The sequence below is a fragment of the Rhinatrema bivittatum genome, chromosome 6 (genome assembly GCF_901001135.1).
Source record: "Rhinatrema bivittatum chromosome 6, aRhiBiv1.1, whole genome shotgun sequence".
NCBI lineage: Eukaryota > Metazoa > Chordata > Amphibia > Gymnophiona > Rhinatrematidae > Rhinatrema > Rhinatrema bivittatum.
Genome location: NC_042620.1, coordinates 192,403,938 through 192,429,360, shown reverse-complemented (window position 1 = coordinate 192,429,360; position 25,423 = coordinate 192,403,938). Strand labels below are relative to the sequence as shown.

General features: G+C 45.4%; 1 protein-coding gene across 6 annotated transcripts in view; it reads right to left on the bottom strand.

Annotated features, from left to right (window-relative positions):
- Positions 1–25,423, bottom strand: part of ZDBF2 (zinc finger DBF-type containing 2) — an 87,940-nt gene that overhangs the window by 33,572 nt on the left and 28,945 nt on the right. For all 6 annotated transcript variants that reach the window (XM_029606338.1, XM_029606343.1, XM_029606337.1 and 3 more), the window contains exons 5-6: positions 14,292–14,397; positions 5,148–5,275 (exon numbers count right to left, since the gene is read on the bottom strand). In XM_029606338.1, coding sequence (XP_029462198.1) covers positions 5,148–5,275; positions 14,292–14,397 — 234 coding nt within the window. The remainder of the gene's footprint in view (positions 1–5,147; positions 5,276–14,291; positions 14,398–25,423) is intronic.

The following is a 25,423-nucleotide window of genomic DNA, read 5'->3' as shown; positions in this document are numbered from 1 at the left end:
AACCATGACTATCACAGGTAAAAGCATCTGGACCTCCCTGTGGCTGCCAGTGCTGTTTGTTCTATAGCGTATGCCTTTGAAAACAGAGTGCAGTCCAGTGAAGTATATGAAGAGGATGACATCAGCATAGAACCATTCACCAAAACCTGATCTAGCCTGTTTCCTAAAGGGCAAAGTACAGACACAATTTAAACACTCTTCAGTCAAAGATGTGTTCAGAATGGCAGATGGGGACTGGTATCATGATGGCAGGCAACTTGGAAAAGACTATATTTTTCTACTTATCCACTTAAATAACAGTATCAGGTTTAAAGCGAACATTTAAAAAGTATTTCATAAATATGTGGTATAAATAGAAGTACTGCACTACTCAAAATGCAAAGTGTGGGTGTTAAGATTCCTAAAGACTGCTGTATAATTCCCAGAACCACCAATAGTGTTATGAATTTTAATCAAAGCAATTAACAGTTGTTTCAGCTTCCAAGGCAGCAGGGAACAAGCTCTTAAATAAGAGTGTTATTTTTTCAGGAATTGTGTAGGAGATTCAGGGGTTTAGAATCGTAGCACGTAAAAAAAAAAAAAGTGTGTTTCGTGCAAGGGCTATATCAGTAGCTGGTCCAACAACCTGGAATGCACTGCCAGATGAGCTGCGTGCAACAGAAGATCATAAATTATTTAAGAAAGCATTAAAAACCTGGCTTTTTGTAGGAGCATTTCAGGAATAGGGGTGCTGGGAGTGTATCTTAAGCAGCGGTTATGGGAACGGAAGAAAAGAGTGGACAGCAACTTTTATGTTTAAAGATTTTTTATTTGTTTTTAATATGTGAGAGGATGTTAGGGTAATTGTGTTTTTTTTATATGTAATAATGTGTACACCCTTTAGATTTTTTTGATAAGTGGTACAAACATTATAATATATAAATCCAACTTCAGTTATCCTAAATGACCAAGTCAAGTCTGCATAAATGCGTCTGAGGCAGCTAGAAAGGACAGGAAAAACATACTTAAATCTAAACTTGAATATGAAAAATATTTTTTTTAAATGCAAATATTCCCATTTTAAAAAATTGCTTTTGTGTTTTCTTAGTTTTTCAGTCTCTGTGTCACTTAAGTCTTCTAGCTGCAGCTATTACTTATAACTTCAGGCATTCTCATGATTTGTAAAATCTTAAGCTCCTCACATACTATAAACAGAGCAATGAACCAAAGTAGGCTCTGGAGTAAGACTCAACCCTGGGTTGACTGCCTTCACTACCAATCTCTTCTCCCTCTTATCTCTGTTTTCTTTTCCTCTCCATTGCTTGTTCACACATCCAGCACCTGCTGTCTCTTCTCCATATCCAATTGCCTCCTCTCTCACCATTGTGTCCCTTCTACATTAGCAATGCACAGTAAGAATGGTGGAAGGAAGGCAAAATGATTACACTGGCATGGTTAAAAGGGGAGGTGAAAGAAGCTATTTTAGCCAAAAGATCTTCATTCAAAAATTGGAGGAAGAATCCAACAGAAGAAAATAGGATAATGCATGTGTTGGCAAGTTGAATGTAAGACATTGATAAGACAGACTAAGAGAGAATTTGAAAAGAAGTTGGCCGTAGAGGCAAAAAATCACAGTAAAATCTTTATTAAATATATACGAAGCAGAAAGCCTGTGAGGGAGTCAGTTTGAACGTTAGATGATCGAGGGGTTAAAGCGGCACTTAGAGAAGATCAGGCCATCACAGAAAGGTTAAATGATTTCTTTCCTTCAGTGTTTACTGAAGAGGATGTTGGGGAGACACCCGTATCAGAGAAGGTTTTCATGGGTAATGATTCAGATGGACTTAACCAAATCACGGTGAACCTAGAAGATGTGGTAGGCCTGATTGACAAACTGAAGACTAGTAAATCACCTGGACCAGATGGTATACACCCCACGGTTCGAAAGAACTCAAAAATGAAATTTCAGATCTATTAGTTAAAATTTGTAACCTATCATTAAAATCATCCATTTTACCTGAAGACTGGAGAATGGCTAATGTAACCCAATATTTAGAAAGGGCTCCAGGGGTGATCCGGGAAACCACAGACCAGTTAGCCTGACTTCAGTGCCAGGAAAAATAGTGAAAAGTGCTCTAAACATCAAAATCACAGAACATATAGAAAGACATGGTTTAATGGAACAAAGTAAGCATGGCTTTACCCAAGGCAAATCTTGCCTCACAAATCTTCACTTTTTTGAAGGAGTTAATAAACATGTGGATAAAGGTGAACCGGTAGATATAGTGTATTTGGATTTTCAGAAGGCGTTTGACAAAGTTCCTCATTTATTTATTTATTTATTTTTAGATTTTTATATACCGGTGTTCCTGTATTAAAATACAGATCACATCGGTTTACATTGAAACATAAAAATTACGCCAAGAGGCGGTACATATAACAAGGTTATAGAACTTGGAAAACATGGAAAACAGGTTCGAAAAATAACATTGAGAAAATTGTATAGTCTCTTTGAGAAACCAAATCATAAAATAAGGCGTAATTGTCTAAGATAAATGTGATCTGCAGAAGGGATTGCGATGGTGAGAAAAACTTGATAGCTGGAGGTAAAAAATAATCAAAGTTCTGGAAAAGCTTGGCTAAAGAGCCAGGTTTTAATTTTCTTTTTGAAGGAAGCGAAGCAGATCTCAAGACGGATGTCTGGCGGGAGCATGTTCCATTGGACGGGTCCTGCTAAAGAGATGGTACGTTTCTGATGTAAGGATATTGTTGAAGGAACAAAGAGTGTGCCTTTATAAGCTCCTCTGATAGGTCTAGATGAAGAGTGAAAACGAAGTTGGGTACTTAAGTGGAGTGGGGATATGTTGTAAATAGATTTATTAAATAATTTTATTTTCTTAGAAGCCTCATGAGAGGCTTCTAAGAAAAGTAAAAAGCCATGGGATAGATGGCGATGTCCTTTCGTGGATTACAAATTGCCTAAAAGACAGGAAACAGAGAGTAGGATTAAATGGACAATTTTCTCAGTGGAAGGGAATGGGCAGTGGAGTGCCTCAGGGATCTGTATTGGGACCCGTACTTTTCAATATATCTATAAATGATCTGGAAAGGAATACGACAAGTGAGTTAATCAAATTTGCAGATGATACAAAATTATTCAGAGTAGTTAAATCACAAGTGGATTGTGAAAAATTGCAGGAAGACCTTGTGAGACTAGAAAAATTGGGCATCCAAATGTCAGATGAAATGTAATGTGGATAAGTGCAAGATGATGCATATAGGAAAAAATAACCCATGCTATAGTTACACAATTAAGCCGACTCAGTACGGTGTGCTCAGGCCGAGCGCACCGTTAGCTCCTGTTTGGATGCGCGTTTTCGACGCGCTATTATTACCCCTTATTACCCCAAAGGTAGGTGTTAATTTCGGCCGGCACCAGGAAAGTGTACAGAAAAGCAGAAAAGGCTCCTCCCCTAGTTAGATAAACCTTTCCTCCCCCAGTTAGATAAACCTTGTTGTAATGTAACTTTACAGTTCTATGCACATGTTCAATGTTCTGTTTTTTTACACCCCCTGTTATCTGTAAACCGGCATGATGTGATTGTATCACGAATGCCGGTATAGAAAAACTTTAAATAAAATAAATAAATAAATACACCCTCCGACTTAATATCATAGCGATATTAAGTCGGAGGCCCCAAAAATAAAAAAGAAAATAAAAAATCTTAAAAAAAAAAAAATCTGCCCGCAGCCTGTGGGTTGGAAAACGGACGCTCAATTTTGCCGGCGTCCATTTTCTGAACCCGTGGCTGTCAGCGGGTTCGACAACCGATGGCAGTAAAATTGAGCATCGGCTGTCAAACCCACTGACAGCCGCCGCTTCTGCCAATAAGGAGGCGTTAGGTACGCACTAGTGTCCCTAGCGCCTCCTTATTAGCGCGGACACTCATTTGCATACTGAATCGCGAGCCCAGGAGAGTGGCCTGGGCGCCCGTTGGGAGAGCGGGCGCTTGCCTTGGAGCGCCGGCTCTCCCGCACATTTTACTGAATCGGCCCCTATGTTAGGTTCTATATGAGGATCTAGGCGTCATAGTGGATAACACATTGAAATCATCTGTTCAGTGTGCTGCGGCAGTCAAAAAAGCAAACAGAATGTTGGGAATTATTACAAAGGGAATGGTGAATAAAACAGAAAATGTAATAATGCCTCTGTATAGCTCCATGGTGAGACCGCACCTTGAATACTATGTACAGTTCTGGTCATCTCATCTCAAAAAAGATATAGTTGCAATGGAGAAGGTATAGAGAAGGGCAACCAAAATGATAAAGGGGATGGAACAGCTCCCGTATGAGGAAAGACTGAAGAAGTTAGGACTGTTCAGCTTAGAGAAGAGACGGATGAGGGGGGATATGATAGAGGTCTTTAAAATCATGAGAGGTCTAGAACAGGTAAATGTGAATCGGTTATTTACTCTTTCGGATAATAGAAGAACTAGGGGGCACTCCATGAAGTTAGCATGTGGCACATTTAAGACTAATCGGAGAAAGTTCTTTTTCACTCAACGCACAATTAAACTCTGGAATTTGTTGCCAGGGGATGAGGTTAGTGCAGTTAGTTTAGCTGGGTTTAAAAAAGGAATGGATAAGTTCTTGGAGGAGAAGCAAATTTTATCTGCTATTAAGTTGACTTAGAAAATAGCCACTGCTATTACTAGCAACAGTAACATGGGATAGACTTAGTTTTTGGGTACTTGCCAGGTTCTTATGGCCTGGATTGGCCACTGTTGGAGACAGGATGCTGGGCTTGATGGAACCTTTGTCTGACCCAGAAAGGCATGTTCTTATGATAATGCTAGAAAGATCACTCATAGTGGCTTAAGAGTGACTTATACATTTATTTATTAAAGCTTGGAAAGGTAGAAAAAACATTGTAAAATTATGTATACTTGTTATTTTTATATGGCTATTTTATGCTTTAACATCACGACGTTTTCATCTACATGGCCAGCAGTCGCTATTATAGGTTTTTATATGACATTGTATGGTATTAGATGAATTAATTTTTCTGGGATATATATTTACATATAAATAAATAAAACTTAGCACACTGCACAGAACCCCTCTCCTCCTCAACCACAATAGGACCAAGAGAATGCACTGCATATTACCTGTTGTCATGGTATAGCTGGGGGTGATACTGTTGGACATCCTGTAGGAAACGCTTCATCAGGATGTTGGTACCAGTAGAATGTTTACAGCAAGTGGCAAAACGTCTGTGTTGGCTACTCAAGAGATGCTGAAAGAGAGATGTAACTTATTTATATCAGAGTACTTTTTTTAAAAATCATCTGCAGGGAAGTTCAGACATCAGAAGCACTTTATTTTAAACTTAAAACAAACAAAAAAAAAAACACTCTGTTAAGGATACTTCCATCACATTCTCTTCAGCTTATCACAAATGGCAGATGAAACAGATGCTGGCAGTTGTTTGAATCCTATAAGCTCACAGTCTACCATACTTGCTATTCTGAGGTTTGCAGAAAGTAATTTCAGTCTAATTGATGTTGCTGATTTTAAAATACATCATGGCTGCAGAAAACCATTATAGCACATTTACTAAACTAACCTTTCAAAAGTATCTAAATATATTGGAGAGATTTATCATACTTTGGTGTTTTTCTGCACCCAGATGTTCATTCACTCAGCCTCTTCTCTCCACAGTCCCTATCACCAACAGAGACTGGTCATGCTGACAGCTTTCTAAAGGATGAGGGATTTTTTGCTGTATAACCCATCAGATGAGAATCTTCAACAAGTTAGTTTAATCTCACAGTTCAACCAGCAGGAGCTTTATTCACAGCAAAATCAGAATCTGTCATGAGCTAGTCTGTAAACATAGCAGAAACAAAGGGGACCACAGGAATAGGCTTTTTGGAAAACTATACAAAATATGGTTAAAATTTGACAGATGTTAGAAATCGAGTGTTTTCTAAGAGAGGACCAGTAATGAAGAATTCATTACCATCTTCAATATGAGCTAACATAAGAACATAAGAAATTGTCATGCTGAATCAGATCAAGGGTCCATCAAGCCCAGCATCCTGTTTCCAACAGAGGCCAAACCAGGCCACAAGAACCTGGCAATTACACAAACACTAAAAAGATCCCATGCTACTGATGCAATTAATAGCAGTGGCTAATCCCTAAGGCGCAGATTTTCAAAGGGGTAGGCATGTAAGATACGCGCGTACCCCCGAAAACCTGCCCCAAGCTCCCCCTGCGCGTGCCGAGCCCATATTGAATAGGCTCGGCGGCGCACAAGCCCCGGGACGCGCATAAGTCCTGGAGTGTGTCGCGGCAGGACGTCATCCGGGGCGGGGGCGTGGTTCCGGCCCAGGGGCTTTTTGGGGGTGTGGCCGAGGCCTCCGAAACTGCTCCCGGGCCAGGGAATCGCGCGCCGGGCAGCTGGCCGGTGTGCATGAGTTACGCCTGCCTCGGGCAGGCGTAACTTTTGCAATAAATGTGGGGGGGTTTATATAGGGCTGGGGAGTGGAAGGAAAGTTCCCTCCGAGGCCGCTCCGATTTCAGAGCGTCCTCGGAGGGAACGGAGGCAGGCTGCGCGGCTCAGCGCGCGCAGGCTGCTGATTTTGCACAGCCTTGCGTGCGCCAACCCTGGATTTTTAAAGGCTACGCGCGTATTTATTAAAATCTAGTGTACTTTTGTTTGCTCCTGGTGCGCGAACAAAAGTACATGCGGCCGTACTTTTTAAAAATCTGCCCCTAAGTAAACTTGATTAATAGCAGTTAATGGACTTCTCCTCCAAGAACTTATCCAATCCTTTTTTAAACCCAGCTACAAACTGCACTAACCACATCCTCTGGCAAAAAATTCCAGAGCTTTATTGTGCATTGAGTGAAAAAGAATTTTCTCAGATTGGTCCTAAATGTGCTACTTGCTAACTTCATGGAATGCTCCCTAGTCTTTCTATCATTTGAAAGTGTAAATAACTGATTCACATCTACTCGTTCAAGACCTCTCATGATCTTAAAGACCTCTATCATATCCCCCCTCAGCCTTCTCTTCTCCAAGCTGAACAGTCCTAACTTCCTCAGCCTTTCCTCATAGGGGAGCTGTTCCATCCGCTTTATCATTTTGATCGCCCTTCTCTGTACCTTCTCCATCGCAACTATATCTGTTTTGAGATGCGGCGACCAGAATTGTACACAGTATTCAAGGTGCGGTCTCACCATGGAGCAATACAGAGGCATTATGACAGTTTCCATTTTATTAACCATTTTCTAACTAATAATTCCTAACATTCTGTTTGCTTTTTTGACAGCTGCAGCACACTGAGCCGACGATGTTAAAATATTATCCACTATGACGCCTAGATCTTTTTCCTGGGTGGTAGCTCCTAATATGGAACCTAACATTGTATAACTACAGCAAGGGTTATTTTTCCCTATATGCAACACCTTGCACTTGTCCATATTACATTTCATCTGCCATTTGGATGCCCAGTAATGTATCACAATCCTCTTGTGAGTTAACTACTCTGAATAATTTTGTATCATCTACAAATCTGATAACTTCACTCGTCATATTCCTTTCCAGATCATTTATATATATATATATTGAAAAGCACTGGTCCAAGTACAGATCCCTGAGGCATTCCACTGTTTACCCTTTTCCACTGAGAAAATTGACCATTTAATCCTAGAATGGGTAATCCTAGAATGGGTAAATGTGAATCGGTTACCGTATTTACTCTTTCGGATAATAGAAGGACTAGGGGGCACTCCATGAAGTTCTTTTTCACTCAATGCACAATTAAACTCTGGAATTTGTTGCCAGGGGATGTGGTTAGTGCAGTTAGTGTAGCTGGGTTTAAAAAAGGATTGGATAAGTTCTTGGAGGAGAAGTCCATTAACTGCTATTAATTAAGTTGACTTAAAAAATAGCCACTGTTATTACGAGCATCAGTAGCATGGGATATACTTAGTTTTTGGGTACTTGCCAGGTACTTGTAGCCTGGATTGGCCACTGTTGGAAACAGGATGCTGGGCTTGATGGACCCTTGGTCTGACCCAGTATAGCAATTTCTTATGTTCAGAAAACAAATGAAAGCCTATTTGTTTCAGGCAGCTTTTGGTGATGCAGCCTGTAGCAGACAGAAAGTACAATGTGTTTTAGTTCAGTCCTTAATGATATTATGCAATTTTATAAGTTTTTGTACAATGTTTTAAATGTACTGTAACCCGCTTAGCACAACAGGTTTGATATAAGCAGGCTATAAATGTATTAAATAACTAAATAAACTGGGAGCAGAGAAAACAGCTGGTAGTCCCTGGGTTATCTTCCTCTCCTACTCATCAGCCCATGACCACAAACTAGTTATTTTTGGAGTGGCTATATATATATATATCTTTTATTCAGAGCATTTTTTTCAAATAAATGTAATGTTACTAACAATTATAAATCTATATTTATTTTGTCTCCCTTACAAGGGGGCAAAACAGGGGTATTATAAGATGAATAATCTCTCCATCTTACAGGTTGATTATATCAATTAGTTACAGGTCCCTCACTTTACTCCTCTCCTTGTCCTATTTATTGAAGTTTGCAAAGCCACTACATGATGAACTTAGAGCAAAACAGCACTGGTGGCACTGCCTTCTGAATAAAGCACAAAACTATGAGACTCTGAACCAGGGTCAAATCCACTCCCCACACTCCCTGCATGACTGAGTGAGCCCATCATCTTTGAACGCTCATATGCTCTTCATGCCACTGTGCGACTGTTTAATTTTTATTCCATAGCCTGTCTAATTTAATAAAAATCTATTTAACAAATATCCAAGTCGTAGTTCATTCCATCGGCGCAAAAATGGGGCTGCAATCCTATTGTGGTCAGGTATCTTTCCCTAAGAGTAATGTCAATGAGGGATAGAAACCCTTGTTTAGTTCCAGGATCAGAAACAGTCAAGCACCTGGAATTTCCAGCTTGGTGGATACCAGTCTCAGTGGGACTTCTTTCATTCTCAGGTGCAATTTATGGCTTCTGAATGCTATTGGAATGGATCATGAGTGCCACAGGCTTACCATCACTGCTGACAATTATCCTCAATCCATTACTGATCCACAGCGACAGCAGAATTTGTTCACCAAATTTGCTAATATATACAGGCATAAAACTACAAATTCAGACTTCCATCCTCAGGCTTCCATCTGAAAATTCAATGTAACTCTAGCATATCTGCCCTATTGTTTAACAAAAGAAAATCTTCGGTGTAAGTGGCAGACTCCAGTGTGCATGCAGTACTAATATAGAAAGATTTCATGATCCATGAGGATCACCACAGCCCAGAGCCAGTACCTGCATCCAGTCCCACTAACACAGGGCAGGGCCAAGCAAATATCCGAATATAGTCCCACTAACAGTATTAGGCCCTTGCAGCTCCATGTGCTCGTTAAATAGCAAATGGAGAAATTACTTACCTGATAATTTCGTTTTCCTTAGTGTAGACAGATGGACTCAGGACCAATGGGTATAGTGTACTCCTGATAGCAGTTGGAGACAGATCAGATTTCAATCTGACTTCAGCCCTAGTACATATACCCCTGCAGGAAGTGCAGCTCTTCAGTATTCTCCTTGAAAAGCATTGTGGATATATGCATGACTGAATAATTTGAATAACTTGATTAACTTTATAACTAGGATAACTTGATTAACTTTATAACTTGGTTAACTTAATTTGAACCGGTTGAATTAGCTATAGGTGGAGACCGCCAGTGCCCTCAACCGAGAAACGTCAACACCCGGTAGGATGGGTGTCCTAAATGAATGAAAGCATGGCTTACCCGTGAATCATTCACTCCCGGGGATGTCCCCCGAGAATTCCATGAGTAACGGCAGCCGTGGGTGGGATACTGAGTCCATCTGTCTACACTAAGGAAAACAAAATTATCAGGTAAGTAATTTCTCCATTTCCTAGTGTGTAGCAGATAGACTCAGGGCCAATGGGATGCATAAAAGCTACTCCCGAACTGGGTGGGAGGCTGTCCGTGACCCACTTAGTACTGCCCTTGCAAATGCTGTGTCCTCTCGAGCCTGAACATCCAGTCGGTAAAACCTGGAGAAGGTGTGGATGGAGGACCATGTCGCCGCCCTGCAGATCTCAGTGGGTGACAGCATCTTGGTTTCCGCCCCAGACACTGTCTGGGCTCTAGCAGAATGGGCCTTGACTTGTAAAGGTGGTGGCTTGCCTTCTTCTACGTAGGCTGCCTTGATGACTTCTTTGATCCAGTGGGCTATGGTTGCTCGCAAGGCCGCTTCCCCTTGCTTCTTCCTGCTGTGAAGGATTCCATACGGATTCCGACCTTTCCAGGTATCGGACTAGGAGCCTGATGTTGAGATGGCGTAGACTTCGAGCCTCTTCCGAATTCTTATGCTCATCTGGCAATGGTAGCGAGATGGTTTGATTGAGATGGAAGTGAGACACCACTTTGGGGAGGAACGATGGAACTGTACGTAACTGGATGGTTCCCAGTGCTTGTAGCTCGGATATACGACGGGCCGAACAGACTGCCAGCAGGAAGACTGTCTTCAGTGTTAATAGTCGGAGAAACAGGCCGTGGAGAGGTCTGAAGGAGGTTCCTGCTAGGAAATCTAGGACCAGGTTGAGGTTCCAAAGAGGCACCGGCCACTTCAGGGGTGGTCGGTTCTGCTTGACTCCTTTCAGAAAGCGGGAGACATCCGGGTGAGAGGCTATGCTGCCGCTCTCGCTCTTGGTTCCGTAGCATGACAATGCGGCCACCTGTACCTTGATGGAGTTGAGAGACAATCCCTTCTGTAGGCCGTTCTGCAGGAATTCCAAAATTGCAGGAATTTTGACTGAGCACGGTAAGATGTTGCGGTCCTCGCACCAGGCTTCAAATACTCTCCAAATCCTTATGTATGTTAGGGATGTGGAGAACTTGTGTGCTCGGGGTAGGGTGTCAATTACTGCCCCCGAGTATCCGCTCTTCCTTAGGCGAGTCCTCTCAATGGCCAGACCATAAGAGAGAATTGAGCTGGATCCTCATGGAGGATCGGTCCCTGTTGGAGCAGGTCTCTGTGTGGAGTAGCAGAAGGGGGCTCCCTGTCAGCAGTCTTCGCATGTCTGCGTACCACAGTCTTCTTGGCCGCCACTAGAAGTACTGGTCCCCTGTGGTGTTCTATCTTGTGGATGATTGCGCTCAATAAGGGCCACGGCGGGAAGGCATATAACAGAGTCTCCTGTGGCCAGGTCTGTACCAGGGTATCAATTCCCTGGGACTGGGGTTCCCGCCTGCGGCTGAAGAAACTGGGTACTTGGGCGTTGGACCGGTTTGCCAGGAGGTCCATGGTTGGTGTTCCCCAACGGTTTACTCTCAATTGGAATGATATGGTCGACAGCCTCCATTCTCCTGGATCTAGACTTTCTCTGCTGAGGTAGTCCGCAGCGACGTTGTCTTTCCTGGCGATGTGGATGGCCGAGATCTCTTGAAGATTCACTTCTGCCCATGACATTAGGAGGTCTATTTCCAGAGACACCTGTTGGCTTCTGGTTCCTCCCTGACTGTTGATGTAGGCCACTGTTGTGGCGTTGTCTGACATTACTCTGACCGCTTTGTCTCGGAGTCTGTGACTAAACCTTAGGCAGGCTAGTCTGACTGCCCGGGCTTCTAGGCGATTGATGTTCCATCCCGACTCTTCTTTGTTCCATTGCCCTTGGGCGGTTAGCTCCTGGCAGTGTGTTCCCCCCATCCTCGTAGGCTGGCATCCGTGGTGAGTAGGATCCAGGTTGGTGAGGATAATCTCGTTCCCTGGCTCAGATGATCTTCTTGTAGCCACCATCTTAGTTGGGCCCAAACTCTGTCCGGGAACTGAAGACTTACGGTGTAGTTCTGGGACAGTGGATCCCATCGTGATAGTAGTGAGCATTGTAGGGGGTCTCATGTGAGCTCATGCCCATGGCACTACTTCCAGTGTGGATGCCATGAGGCCGAGGACTTGTAGGTAATCCCATGCTGTGGGGCGAAGTTCGCTCAACAGGGTTCATAACTGGGTCATCAGTTTTGATCTCCTTGTCGGTGTCAGGATGACCTTGTCTTGTTTGGTGTCGAACCGGACTCCCAAGTATTCTAGAGATTGGGAGGGCTGCAGGCAGCTCTTGTTTGTGTTGACCACCCACCCGAGGCTCTCCAGCAGAGTTTTGACTCTGTTGGTTGCCTGGTGGCTTTCCTCTGGGGATTTCGCCCTGATCAGTCAACCGTCTGGATAAGGGTGCACGCGGATTCCTTCCTTCCTCAGTGTTGCTGCCACCACCACTATGATCTTGGTGAACGTCCGGGGTGCAGTGGCTAACCCGAATGGTAGTGCCCGAAACTGGTAGTGACGGTCCAGGATCGAGAAGCGTAGAAAACGCTGATGCTCTTGATGGATCGGAAATGTGTAGGTAGGCTTCCAACAGATCCAGGGATGTAAGGAACTCTCCCAGTTGTATCGCCCTTATTACCGAGCGTAGGGTTTCCATGCGGAAGCGAGGAATCTTCAGGTGACGGTTGACCACCTTGAGGTCCAGGATGGGTCTGAACGTTCCTTCTTTCTTGGGGATGATAAAATAGATGGAATAATGTCCAGTATTTATTTGTTGTGGAGGCACCGGTGTTATAGCCTCTAAGGCTGGCAATCTGGTCAGTGTAGCTTCCACTGCCATCCTCTTGGAAGGATCGTGGCAGGGAGATTCCACAAACTTGTCCGGAGGGAAGTGGTGGAAATCCAGGTAATATCCCTCTCGAATGATGGATAGGACCCACTTGTCCGAAGTTATCTCGACCCATCTTTGGTAGAATAGGGCAAGTCTGCCCCCTATAGCTTCTACCTTTCGACGGGTCGGCTGATTTTCATTGTGGGGTACGGCTGGGGCCTGAGCCCGAGCTGGCTCCCCTTTTATTGTGCTTGTTCCGAAAGGACTGGCTCTGGCCTGCGGGGCGGGCCGCTTGATGTGTGCTTCTATATGGGTTTAAGCGCTGTGATCCTCTGCCCCTGGAGGTTCGGGGGAAGGACCGCTGGTTTCTCTTATTCCTGTCCTCCGGTAGCCGTGGCAGTGGGGACTCATTTTTTGGCTAGTTTCTCTAGTTCACTTCCGAACAGGAGTGTTCCCTTGAAAGGCATCCTTGTGAGTCTCGTTTTGGAGAATGCGTCGGACGACCAGTTTCGGAGCCAGATTGGTCTTCTGGCTGCCATGGCGGATGACACTCCTCTAACTGCGGTGCGTACCAGATCAGAAGCGGCGTCCGCGAGGAATGATACTGCTGGTTCCAGGGCCTTTCTGGTCTGTGCTAAGCAGGCATGTGTCACCACGGCACAGCATGGTACTTGGGCGCGCGACATTGTGCACACAAGGTATTTGTGCGCACGGCTTGCCTCTGTGCGCACCGATTGGAACGGCAAGCAGGACGGCGAACAGATCAAAATGGTGACGCGACCACGCGGACAATATGGCGACCACCTCGGAGGGTCTCCACGTGGGAGGACCCTCGGATCTGACTGGGGTCTAGCCCTGCTAGGGCAGATCAACCCGGTGGCACTGGTCCCGGCTAGCGACCTGTGCGATTCCTCGAGCTTCAGAAACCGGAGACTTTTAAATAGATTTCTACCTTACTTTGTCTCGGCGCTTCCCGGTCTCGTTCCGGGCGGTCTCCGGCTGCGGGGGGAGAGGAAAAATACCTTCACCACCGCGCTCGAAGTTGCATCCGCTGCCTCTCAGCCTCACCCGATGTCGGGGGCTAGGTCCCCGCCGAGGGTCGGCCGCTGGACCGAGGTTTACCTCCGAGGGATCGCGGAAATCACCTCGGGAATTCTCAACTGGGGGAGGGACCCAAAGGGTGCCAACGCAGGAAAGTGGGGCTCGTCTGAAGGGGTAAGATTTCTTATTTTGGTTTTCTTTGCTAAAATTACTCTAACGCTGTGCGAGCGTGCATAGAGTCCCTAACTGCTATGGAGATGGAAAATACCGAAGAGCTGCACTTCCTGCAGGGGTATATGTACTAGGGCTGACGTCAGATTGAAATCTGATCTGTCTCCAACTGCTATCAGGAGTACACTATACCCATTGGTCCTGAGTCCATCTGCTATACGCTAGGAAAACTATTTTATACTGCAGGTGCAACAATGCAACAAGTCAAAAAACAGACAAACATGTAGCAATGAGCAACAGCTTCACAGGAGACATCAATCCTCTCTATGCTATTGAACTGAAATGTATTATATGAGCAGCCACCTTACCTGGTCAAGGATGCTGTAGTGTACCTGGCAGCAGCTGCAGTACCCCTGTCTGTTCTGCAGGCTGGCTATTCCAACTCCAACCTGCTCAGTAGCTTGTGCACTCAGACTACAAGAAAAAAATATAATCTAGCCTTACTCTAATGCTATCAAACAACAGAAGGCCTCCTCTGGACCCAATGAATAAAGAGAACATGCTGCCCTGAAAGAAACCCGGATCTATGCGCCTCTGGTCTCCTGCTAGCTAGCTAGTTCTAGAAGGGCAGTGCATTTGTCTTACAGGTATCATGGGGCAATGGAAGTCAGTGTAGCCTGGAAGGCAACTTAAAAATTCTTGACATTCGCACCAGGAGCATGTGTATTCACAAGCAGACTGTCTCCTATGAGGAAACCAGAAGGTACTGGGGACCTAAACAATCCAAACTTTCAAGATCCTTGCTCATAAGGGCAAAGCTCTTAGCTTAGCTCTAACTAGGAAACACTGATAAATGTTCAGCCAATCAGACTGCAGATCAGTGGATGCATACCTTTTTCTGTATGCATGTATACACAAATTTTCATGGGAGGAAGACTAGTGTTTGGATTACTACATGACACACATTGAGTGGAGTTTACTTCCCAAACTAATTTTTAAAAGCAAAAAATATTAAAGAGAGTAGAAAGTGTCAATTAATATAACATTTTTATGGGCATTTTTAAATATGAGTGACATGCTGGAGAGAGCAGTTCATTTTCAGTCCTATCACCCAAACAGGAAAAGATGGCTTCTTTTACAATAGAAAACAGCAACATTTTGTGATCAGGTGCCAAAAAATATCCCATATTTCCTTGAGAGATGCAGCAAGCTGTGAGGGGGAATGCCCCTGCCAGTAAAGTTCTGCCATCTCAGGAGAGGGAATGGCATTGAAATTGTACTGCCTCAACATACTGCTCCTTCCACCTGCACACAACACAGACAAAAAGCCAACACTATCAAACATCACAGGTCAGCTGTGCTGATCTTGCGATGCACAAGGTTAGCACCACCAGTCTGCCTGAAAGTGCAGCATCATGGTGCCAACATTATGCGGAAAGGAGGAGTGGAATGCTGGCTGGAATGTGCTTGTGTATCATATGCGGCACCCATACTGGGTTTACTGATCCCTGCTTTATGCTATAAGAGGTAAAGATGTACATTCAGGAGAAGCAAAATAGGAAATAAAGATATTTCCTATTTTGTTTCATTTTGCTCTCAAAACAGAACGATTGAAAACCTGACAAAATTTTACTGGGTTTTTACATTTCATTTTGAATCCCCCTCCCCCCCCCCCCCCTCAAAAGTCATCCATCAGGCTTAGGCCCAGGCCAAGGCTCATAGCAGGGGGCCTTGGCTCATAGCAGGAGCGTGAAGCTGAGGTCTCAGTTTAGGCCCAGGCACGAAGCTGGGGCCTAGACAGAGACACGAACAAAGGCCCTAGCCCCAAAAATTTTGCCAGGGCTGGGAAAATTCCCACTCTGCTTAACCATTGGGGAACCAAGAAGCCAGGTCCCAATACCTGAGCCTCGAACTAGGCCAAGGTCCTGGTCTGATGCCAGGCTCCGGTCTGGAAGCCGGGTCCTGACGCCTGGACCTCGGCCTGTCCCAGGCCCAAGTCCAATGATGGTACCTTGGCCTCAGCCCAGACCCAGGCCCAACACTGGGATCTGGGCCTCTACCCAGGCCTTATATGCATTGCCTTCTTCTTTATTCTTTACAATGACAGAGTCTGCTGGGGACACACCAGAGTTAAATAATTCTGGCGCCTCCCACCTCAGGAGAGGGCGCCATTTTGTTGTACGGCAATTTAAATGTACTGCTATTCACCAAAATGGCACTCTCCGCTGAAGAGGGAGATGCCAGAGTTAATTAACTCTGGGCCTGGCAGTAGCGTTGGACCTTGGCCTAAGCCCCAGGGTCGGACCTAAGCCAAGGCATCAGTACCAGTCCTTGAAGCCTGAGCTTTGCGTAGGGCCACGTGAGGTCATGGTGACCTATAGCGGCCTAGGCCTACACAAGGCTGAAGCTTCAGTCTGGGCCTAGGCCTCATCAGCCTCATCAGCCAGGATCCTCCCCAGTGGGAGCTGGGGAGGATCCTGGCCCCGGAATTTTTCCAGGTGAGAGGGATGTGTGGTATGGATGGGCTGCTTTGGGAGGCCCTGCTTCTTTTTTTTTTTTAATGTGGTTTTTTTAAATGTTTATTTTGCTTTGTAAACTAAAGAAAACGAAATAAACATTAAATGAAACATAATTTGTGAAAAAAACAAAAAACATACCCCAATAACATTAAAGAACGAAAAATATTAAACCCCTAATAAGAGGCATGGTGGTCAAAATTACAGCCATGGAAAGTAGAGTGGAGAAATAATTGGAAATTATCATCTTTCCCCTCCCAAAGAGAGTGAATTAGTAAATTTCTCACTACCTTAAATATACTACACTAAAATACACCAGATAGGCTAAAATGCCACCTGCTGAAGTACAGTAATAAAAGAACAGAGCATTATACATTCTCAGAAGGAGACAATAACTTGTGTTAAAGGATATGTTCTGCATAATTCTGGGCATGACACATACTACCAGAACATTTCTTCTCTCGTCAGTGGCACTCCAGGGCCATGTGGAAATGGTCAATGACCTACCCCTTCTACAGAGGCTTCCCATGAAGTTCAGAGGGCAGCAAGGTGCACAACACACAAGCAGCAAGCCCAGCAATTAAGGATGAATAATTTTTAATATAATAGTTATATTCTCAGTATGCATGAGGCTTCTGCTCCTCGGCTAGCAAGGGGTGAAAGATGCTGCCAAGGTACTGTTCACAGCCCTTGAGTGCATGGCAAATGGGAAGCAAGGAGTCACATCCAGCAAAACCAGCATCATGTTTCATAGAGAACCATAATCGGCGGACCATGGCCAAGGAATGTCACAGCAATGGCTAGGCTAGATGGGAAGGGACTGAGAATTAAAAGGGGGAATAAAGCTCAGGCAATTGCAGATTAAAGCTTGCTGTCTCCAGTAGACACCAGTACCAACTAAGTGGAAAAAACAAAAAGTAGGAGAAATCTATGGCTTGGAAAGTTAATTGTAGAGTGCCTCAAAGCTCAGTATTGTCCCTTCTTTTTAATGTTTGTGTGTAACCTTTGCTTACTTGATTAATAATCTTGTGTTTTAAACGCATGCTGTATACATTCTTACCTGCTTATTTTTGTTCCTGGAATTCAATGGATCAGTCCAGACTCCTGGGTTTTGCCTACCTGGGTTTTGCCTACCTTTCAGCAGATGGAGACAGAGAAAGTTTCACTGATGCTGCAATATAACCTGATGTGTCAGCTGCAGTCCCTCAGTATTGACCTGTACCCAAGCCAAGATTCATCCCATAACAATCCTAATGAAATAGAAACAACCTCCCACAACAAGCAGAAGAAAAAGGCAGAACCCTGCCCTGGAAAAATCTTTTCTTTGCAACTCCAAACTAGGAGAACACACCTGAAATCCCGAACAGCTCTGCAGCCTATAAACAATAGAAATACAAGCAGACTCTCCTCCTCAAGCAGGGTGGGACTCTGGACTGATCCGAAGTATTCCAGAAATGAAAATTAGCAGGTAAGAACCAATTTTCTTTTCCTGTTCATACCCGGATCAGTCCAGACTCCTGGGATGTACCCAAGCTTCCCTAGAGTGGGACTGAGAGAGTCCCGCTCGAAGAACACTCTCACCGAAGCTCATGGCTTCTGGGGTCTGGACATCCAAACGATTTTGTCTGGCGAAAATGTGCAAAGACTTCCAAGAAGCTACCTGAGAAATTTCTTGTGGCGACACCTGCTGGTACTCAGCCCAAGAAGCAGCCTATGACCGAATCACGTAAGCCCTCAATCCCACCTGGATAGGATGTCCCTTACAGATATAAGACAAGCTTATTGCCTCCTTCAACCATCTAGCTATCGTGAACTTTGGAGGCCTTCTGCCTCTTCTTAGGCCCAATCTATAGCACAAAGAGATGATCAGACACACTGAGACATTGCAGCTCCCTAGTGTGAAGAGTTGACGCATCCAAATCTGGGAAAGCCAGGAGCTCTACTGTTTGACTTACGTGGAACACTGACACAACCTTTGGGAGAAAGGAGGGCACCTTCTGCAAGAAGATCCCGGAATCCGAGATCTTCAGAAAGGGTTCCCTATACAACAATGCCTGTAGTTCCGAAATTATTCTGAATGAACAAATTGCTACCAGAAAAACCACCTTCAAAGTGAGATTCTTCAAAGTTGCCCTCCATAAAGGCTCAAAAGGAGCTACACACATTCCTTAAGATTCCATGAGGGACATATTTTCCGCACTGGAGGATGCACATGTTTTGCTCCCCCCCCCCCCCCCCCCCGGAAGGAAGTGGTCCACATCCGGGTGAGCAGCCAAAGACATTCCAAGTACCTTGCCACGAAGACAGTCCAAGGCCGCAACATGTACCTTGAGAGAGTTAAAGGCCAAGCTCTTCACCAATCCTTTCTGCAAAAAGGTCAAGATGTGAACTGTTGAGGCCTGAGTAGATCTTTCTCCCTGACCCTTACACCAGGACTCGAAGACTCTCCAGAGCCTCACGTAGGACAAGAAAGTGGAAGTCTTCCTAGCCTGCAACAAAATGGAAATGGCATCCTCCGGATATCCTCTCTCTCTCAAATGCCTCCTCTCAAAAGCCAAGCCGCAAGACAAAAACGATCCGCCCGATCCGAAAATATTGGAGTCTGACAAAGAAGGTTCAACAAATGAGCGAGCCGCAGTGGACCGTCTACCACAAGGTTGATTAGGTCCACAAACCATGGCTGTCATGGCCACTCCGGTGCTACCAGGACAACTTCTCTGGGATGACTCTCTATCCGCCTTATTACTTTTCCCACAAGCAGCCACGGGGGAACACATAAAGAAGAATCCTACCTTGGGGCCAAGGTAGGATTAGGGCATCGACTCTTCTATCCCGTGATCTCTTCTGTGACTGAAGAAGTGGGGCACCTTGGCGTTCCTTTGAGACTCCATCAAGCCCAAGTGGGGGGTACCCCACCTGCAACATAGAAGAGTTATCGCCTTCTCCAACTCCCAGTCCTCGGGATCCAGGTTCTGGTGACTGAGAAAATCCACTTGAACCTTGTCCACTCCAGCTATGTGAGATGCCGCTAACAATGCTTGATGCTGCTCTGCTCAGAGAAACAACTCTTGGGCCTCCTGGGCCACCACCTGACTCCTGGTTCCCCCTTGCCACTTGATATAAGCCATAATGGTTGCATTGTCCGACAAGATGCACACCGGGCAGCCTCTTAATAGAGGCAGAAAGGCAAGTAATGCAAAACGCACTGCCCTTGTCTCCAAATGATTGATAGACCAGGACGCCTCTTCCTTGGACCATTGCCCCTGGGCCAACTGACTCTGGTACATCGCCCCCCAGCCAGAAAGACTGGCATCAGTGGTAACTAACACCCAGTCCAGAACCTCTAAGTCCACTCCGCGCCTTAGATGACCCTTACCAAGCCACCATGAAAGGCTGGACCTGATAGGCTCCTCGAGCAACAGCGGAAGATAAAACTGTTCCGACAAAGGATCTCAACAGGAAAGAAGAGATCTTTGCAGAGGTACTCATGTGTGCAAAGGCCCAAGGAACTAGCTCCAATGTCAAGGCCATAGATCCCAACACTTGAAGGTAGTCCCAGACCCTGGGCACCGTCGGTACCAACAGCCTACGTACCTGCTTCTGCAGCTTGAGAATGTGAGCCTCAATAAGAAAAACCTTTCCTAACCTGGTGTCGAAGCATGCTCCCAAAAACTCCAGAACCTGAGATGGGGTGAGCTGATTTTTTGTCAGATTCACCACCCAGCCTAGAGACCTCAACTGCTACAAGACTTGAGACACTGCTTGACTGCAGAGGGCTTCCTACTTCACCTAAATGAGCCAGTCATCCAGATATGGATGAACCAAAATGCCCTTCTTCCTGAGTGCCATTGCCACAACCACCATCACCTTGGTAAACGTATGTGGAACCACTGCCAGACCGAAAGGCAGGGTACAAAATTTAAAATGCCTCCTAAGGATCACGAACCGCAGAAACTGTTGGTGATCTGGGTGGATTGCTATGTGCAGGTATGACTTGGTCAAGCCAAGTGAAGCCAGAAACTCTCCTTTGCGCACTACTGCAATGACCAAGCGCAGAGTTTCCATGCGAAAACAAGGAATTCCTGAGGGCACGGGAACTATGGTCCCCAGCTTTTGTAACCGATTCACGGTGTCTTGGATCAACTTCCTCTTGCCAAACAATGCACAAGGGGAAACCATGAACTGGTCCCGCAGCGGATGAGAGAATTCTAATGCATAACCACCTCTTATTACTCTTAGGACCCACTGGTCTGTCGTGACCTTGGCCCACTCCTCGTAAAACAGAGTCAGTCGTCCTCTAATAGGAGGAATAGAGAGATGGACCAGCCTCACTTCATTGTGAAGACTTAGCTCCACCAGAACCCTGGCTGAGACCCTTTCTACCTGGTTTTCTGCCCCTCTCTCGAAAGGACTGGTTCCAGGATTGTTGCCTCCCAGCTCCTTGTCTCTGGGCTCCTGCCAAGGGTCTACTCTAATAAGACTAAGGGGGTGAAGGGCCGATGTGCACGGAGCAGGAGAGAGACCTTGGGGTGATAGTGTCTAACGATCTGAAGTTGGCGAAACAATGTGACAAGGTGATAACTAAAGCCAGAAGAATGCTGGGCTGCATAGAGAGAGGAATATCTAGTAAGAGAAAGGAAGTGATGATCCCCTTGTACAGGGCCTTGGTGAGGCCTCACCTGGAGTACTGTGTTCAGTTCTGGAGACCGTATCTCCAAAGGGACAGAGACAGGATGGAGGCGGTCCAGAGAAGGGCGACCAAAAAGGTGGATGGTCTACATAAAATGACTGAACCTAAATGAAGAACCTAAATATGTACACCCTGTAGGAGAGGAGGCGCCAGGGTGATATGATACAGACTTTCAGATACTTTAAAGGTTTTAATGATCCATGGTCAACAACACACCTTTTACGTTGGAAAAAAATCAGTAGACCTAGGGGCTATGATTTGAAGCTCCAGGGAGGAAGACTCAGAACCAATGTCAGGAAGTATTTCTTCAAGGAGAGGGTGGTGGATGCCTGGAATGCCCTTCCAGAGGAAGTGGTGAAGACAAAAACTGTGAAGGATTTCAAAGGGGCATGGAATAAACACTGTGGATCCATAAAGGCTAGAGGATGGAAATGAGGAGAAGAGCCATGAGGATGGATTACTGGAGTGGAGGTTAGTACCTGGTGATTATTAAATAAGCCTTCGCATGGTTAATGCAACTCCAACATTGCTCTCTGCTTCAACGGCAAGGGGAAATGTGGAAAAGAGGATTTGCATTCAAATAACAACCAACAAGGACTGAACTCCACAACCTGGGTAAACAAATAAACGTGGGGGTAGCTTGCTTATTACGGCGGTTACTACCCTAAACCAATTAAGCCTGATTCATCACTTTGAATGCATATACAGCGTTGCTTTCTGCTTCAACGGCAGGGGGAAATGTGGAAGAGAGGATTTACATTCAGACAACATCCAACAAGGCAATGATCTGTGCAGTCTGGGTAAACAAGCATCGGGGTAACTTGCTTGATGCGGCAATTACTACCCTTAACCATTAAGCCTTATGCTCACCTTTGATGCAACTCCAACATTACTCTCTGCATCAATGACAGGGGATGGCAGGACATTTGAATCAAACAGTTACCAACAAGGGCCCTGAACTTGGTGGTTGATGAAACAGATAAATATGGGAAAATAAGTGTGGAAGCTTGCTGGGCAGACTAGATGGGCCGATTGGTCTTTTTCTGCTGTCATTTCTATGTTTCTATGTATAAGAACATAAGTCATGCCATACTGGGTCAGACCAAGGGTCCATCAAGCCCAGTATCCTGTTTCCAAAAGTGGCCAATCCAAGCCACAAGTACCTGGCAAATACCCAAACATTAGATAAATCACAAGCTACTGTTGCTTATTAATTACCATAAGAGCAGTTTATGTATTTTTCCTCTAGGAACTGATCCAAACCTTTTTTGAACCCAGTTACACTAACTGCTGTATCCACATCCTCGGACAATGAATTCGAGAGCTTAACTATGCACTGAGTGAAAAAGAATTTTCTTCGATTTGTTTTAAATGAGCTACTTGCTAACTTCATGGAGTGCCCCCGGTCCTTCTATTATCTGAGAGAGTAAATAACCAATTTACATAAACTTGTTCATGTCCTTTCATTATTTTGTAGACTTCTATCATATTCCTCCTCAGTCATCTCTTCTCCAAACTGAACATCCCTAACTTCTTTAGTCTTTCATCATAGGGCAGTCATTCCTTTGGTCTCGCCGAGATGCTTCACGAGCTCCTCCAAGTCCTCTCCAAACAGAAGCTTTCCCTTGAAAGGCAATACTCCTAACCGAGACTTAGACCAAACATCCACCGACCAGTTCCTCAACCAAAGGAGATGTCTGGCCGAGAACGTGGACATCATAATTCTTGAAGAAGTTCTAATGAGGTCATATAAGGCATCCACAACATAAGCCACTCCTGCTTCCAGACAGTATGCCTGCTTAGCCTCAGATGCAGATATCGTTCTTATAGCCTGTAATTGTTGAATCCAGTGTAGACTGGCCCTTTGCATGAAGCTACTGCAAATAGCAGCACGTATGCCTAGCGCAGAAACCTAAAAAATCTTTTGGAGATGAATTTCCAATTTCCTGTCCTGTGTATCCTTCAGTGCCACTGAACCAGCTACAGGGATGGTGGCCTTAGTGACCACAGACACTGACGTGCTCACCTTCGGGAGCACCAAAAGCTCAAGCATGTCCTTGGACAATGGATACAATTTCGCCTTTGCTTGGCCTATCTTCAGGCCTGCCTCTGGAGTGTCCCACTCCCTGACCACCAGCTTTTTCACTTATTTGTGCAAAGAGAAAGTTTTCGTTGGGCCCCTCAGGCCATCCATGACCAGGTCCACCCCCTTCTTGATCAGACTCCTCCTGAGGAACCTTGATCCCCAACTCATCTAGAACATGAGGAATCAAGGGCCAAAGCTCCTCCTTACAGAAGAGATGCACCACTTTAGGATCATCCCCTTCAGCAACCAGCACCTGGCTCAGCCCCCCCATCTGGGACCGTCACATCTGGGCTAGTATCAGGGACAGCTGGGTCAGAAGAGGCAAATACAGTGGAACTCCTTCCTCTGAATCCTCAGAGTCTACTTCCGAACTGCCAGGATGTGCCATCATCCAGAGGACTCTGTGAGCCCACCTAGGAACCTGATCCCTGGAGCTCCTAGGTCTTTTATCAGGACTCGGGCCAAGGGGTCCCGGAGCCTGGCCTGACTGCTTCCCTGCTGCTTTCCTTGCTAAATATGCCTCTTGCATAAGCAGCACAAACTCTGAAGAAAACATTGTGGGGCCCTCCGATTCATCCCTGAAAGGTTCCCCCTCTTCCTGTGAATCGGGCTCCCTCCTGTTAGCAGAGCCCTGCACTGCTGGAGACAGGGGGAGGGAGATCCTCCAATCCCCTGAACAACCTTGAAGTGCCTTCAGCTGTAGCAAACATGGCTGCCTTTCCCGCACCCTGCGCCTGCCTTCTGCTTGGTTTGCTGCTTCAGCGTGGCTTCTGCCGGCCCCGACCCGCCCTCTCCACTAGAGAGGCAGTGGGAGCAAAACCCAGAGTGGGAAAGCCACAAGTGTGCATCGCCGCATGAGCAGCAGGCACCACTGCGCGCCATCCGACTGCAGAAAAAGACCTGCTGCACAGCACCGGCAAAAAGAGGCCTGACCACGTGGCTAACTAGCACCGCTGTGCCACACCAGCAAAGAAGGCCCAGTCTCGTGGCAGACAAGCCTTGCTGCCCGAGAACTCCCGTCCCAGCAACAATCGAGCACTTAGGCTCTACCTGCAGCCTCCCAGCTGCTACAACATTGCCACTTCCTTCAGCTCTTTTTCTCTTTTTTTAAGTTTTTTAATTTTTTTTTTTAACTTTAACAAAAATCGCCCAAGAAGGAAAACAAACTAAGGGTACTTCCCACTGTGGCAGAAGAATTGTGGGACTCCAATGCTCTCCTGGGGGGGAGGCAACTGGCCCCACCAGATATATACCCCCCGATGGCGAAAAGCCAGGCAAGGGTCCCCAACCCCCTGCTTGTTCACCTCAGAACCAGGAGGGATAGCCCCACCAGGGCCTAGCAACCTCCTGAGAGGAATTTCTCAAAGAATCTTCTTAGCCCCTTTTTTTTTGTTTTGGACTGCAGGAACTGCATCTCTACCATCTGCTGGAGACAAAGAAATAGTGAGGGACTGCAGATTTGCCAGTGAAACTTTCTCTGTCTCCATCTGCTGGAAGGGAGGCAAAACCCAGGAGCCTGGACTGATCCGGGTATGAACAGGAACTTGTGTGATTCTGGGACAGACCAAGCAGAAAAATAACCTATCAGCTTGTTATGTCTAGCAGAAATCCAATAATGAATGGGAGGGAATAAACTGTTTCTTAATCTTCAAAAGACAGGAGTTCTAAAGGCTAGATGTTCAGTGACAGAATTTCTACCACTCTCTCAGCGCTGGGATTTTCATCCCACACAAATAAAATCAGAGGAAAAAACTCTGTGATCTTAGACTTGGGTCTAACAATGCAAAATCAGGTAAACAATCTAGTGAAATTATCTTTATGGCAGTTGTAGTTAATCCACAATCTTCAATCCTGTTTAACAAGAAAAGAATTGAGAATACTAGTCTAGGCTCTCATTTTAGGACATTTTGATTATTGTAATTTTTTTAATTGTATTTATTTATTTAACATTTTATAGACCGACATTCGTTGGGAACATCACATCGGTTTCCAGAAAACAAATAATGCAGCGTAACAATGCTTTACAGTAAACTTGATTCAACTAGGAGGGGGGAGGTGAAGTAAAACAGTAACAGGCAAACTATCAGGCCGATACAGTAAGGAGCGGTAGGAAGAGCTGCGTTAGTGCTGGGCGCATCCGCGGTTGCTGCACGCACAGTCCGGCTCACCTACCGCTCGATACTGTATTTAAATAGCTTGCAAATGCAA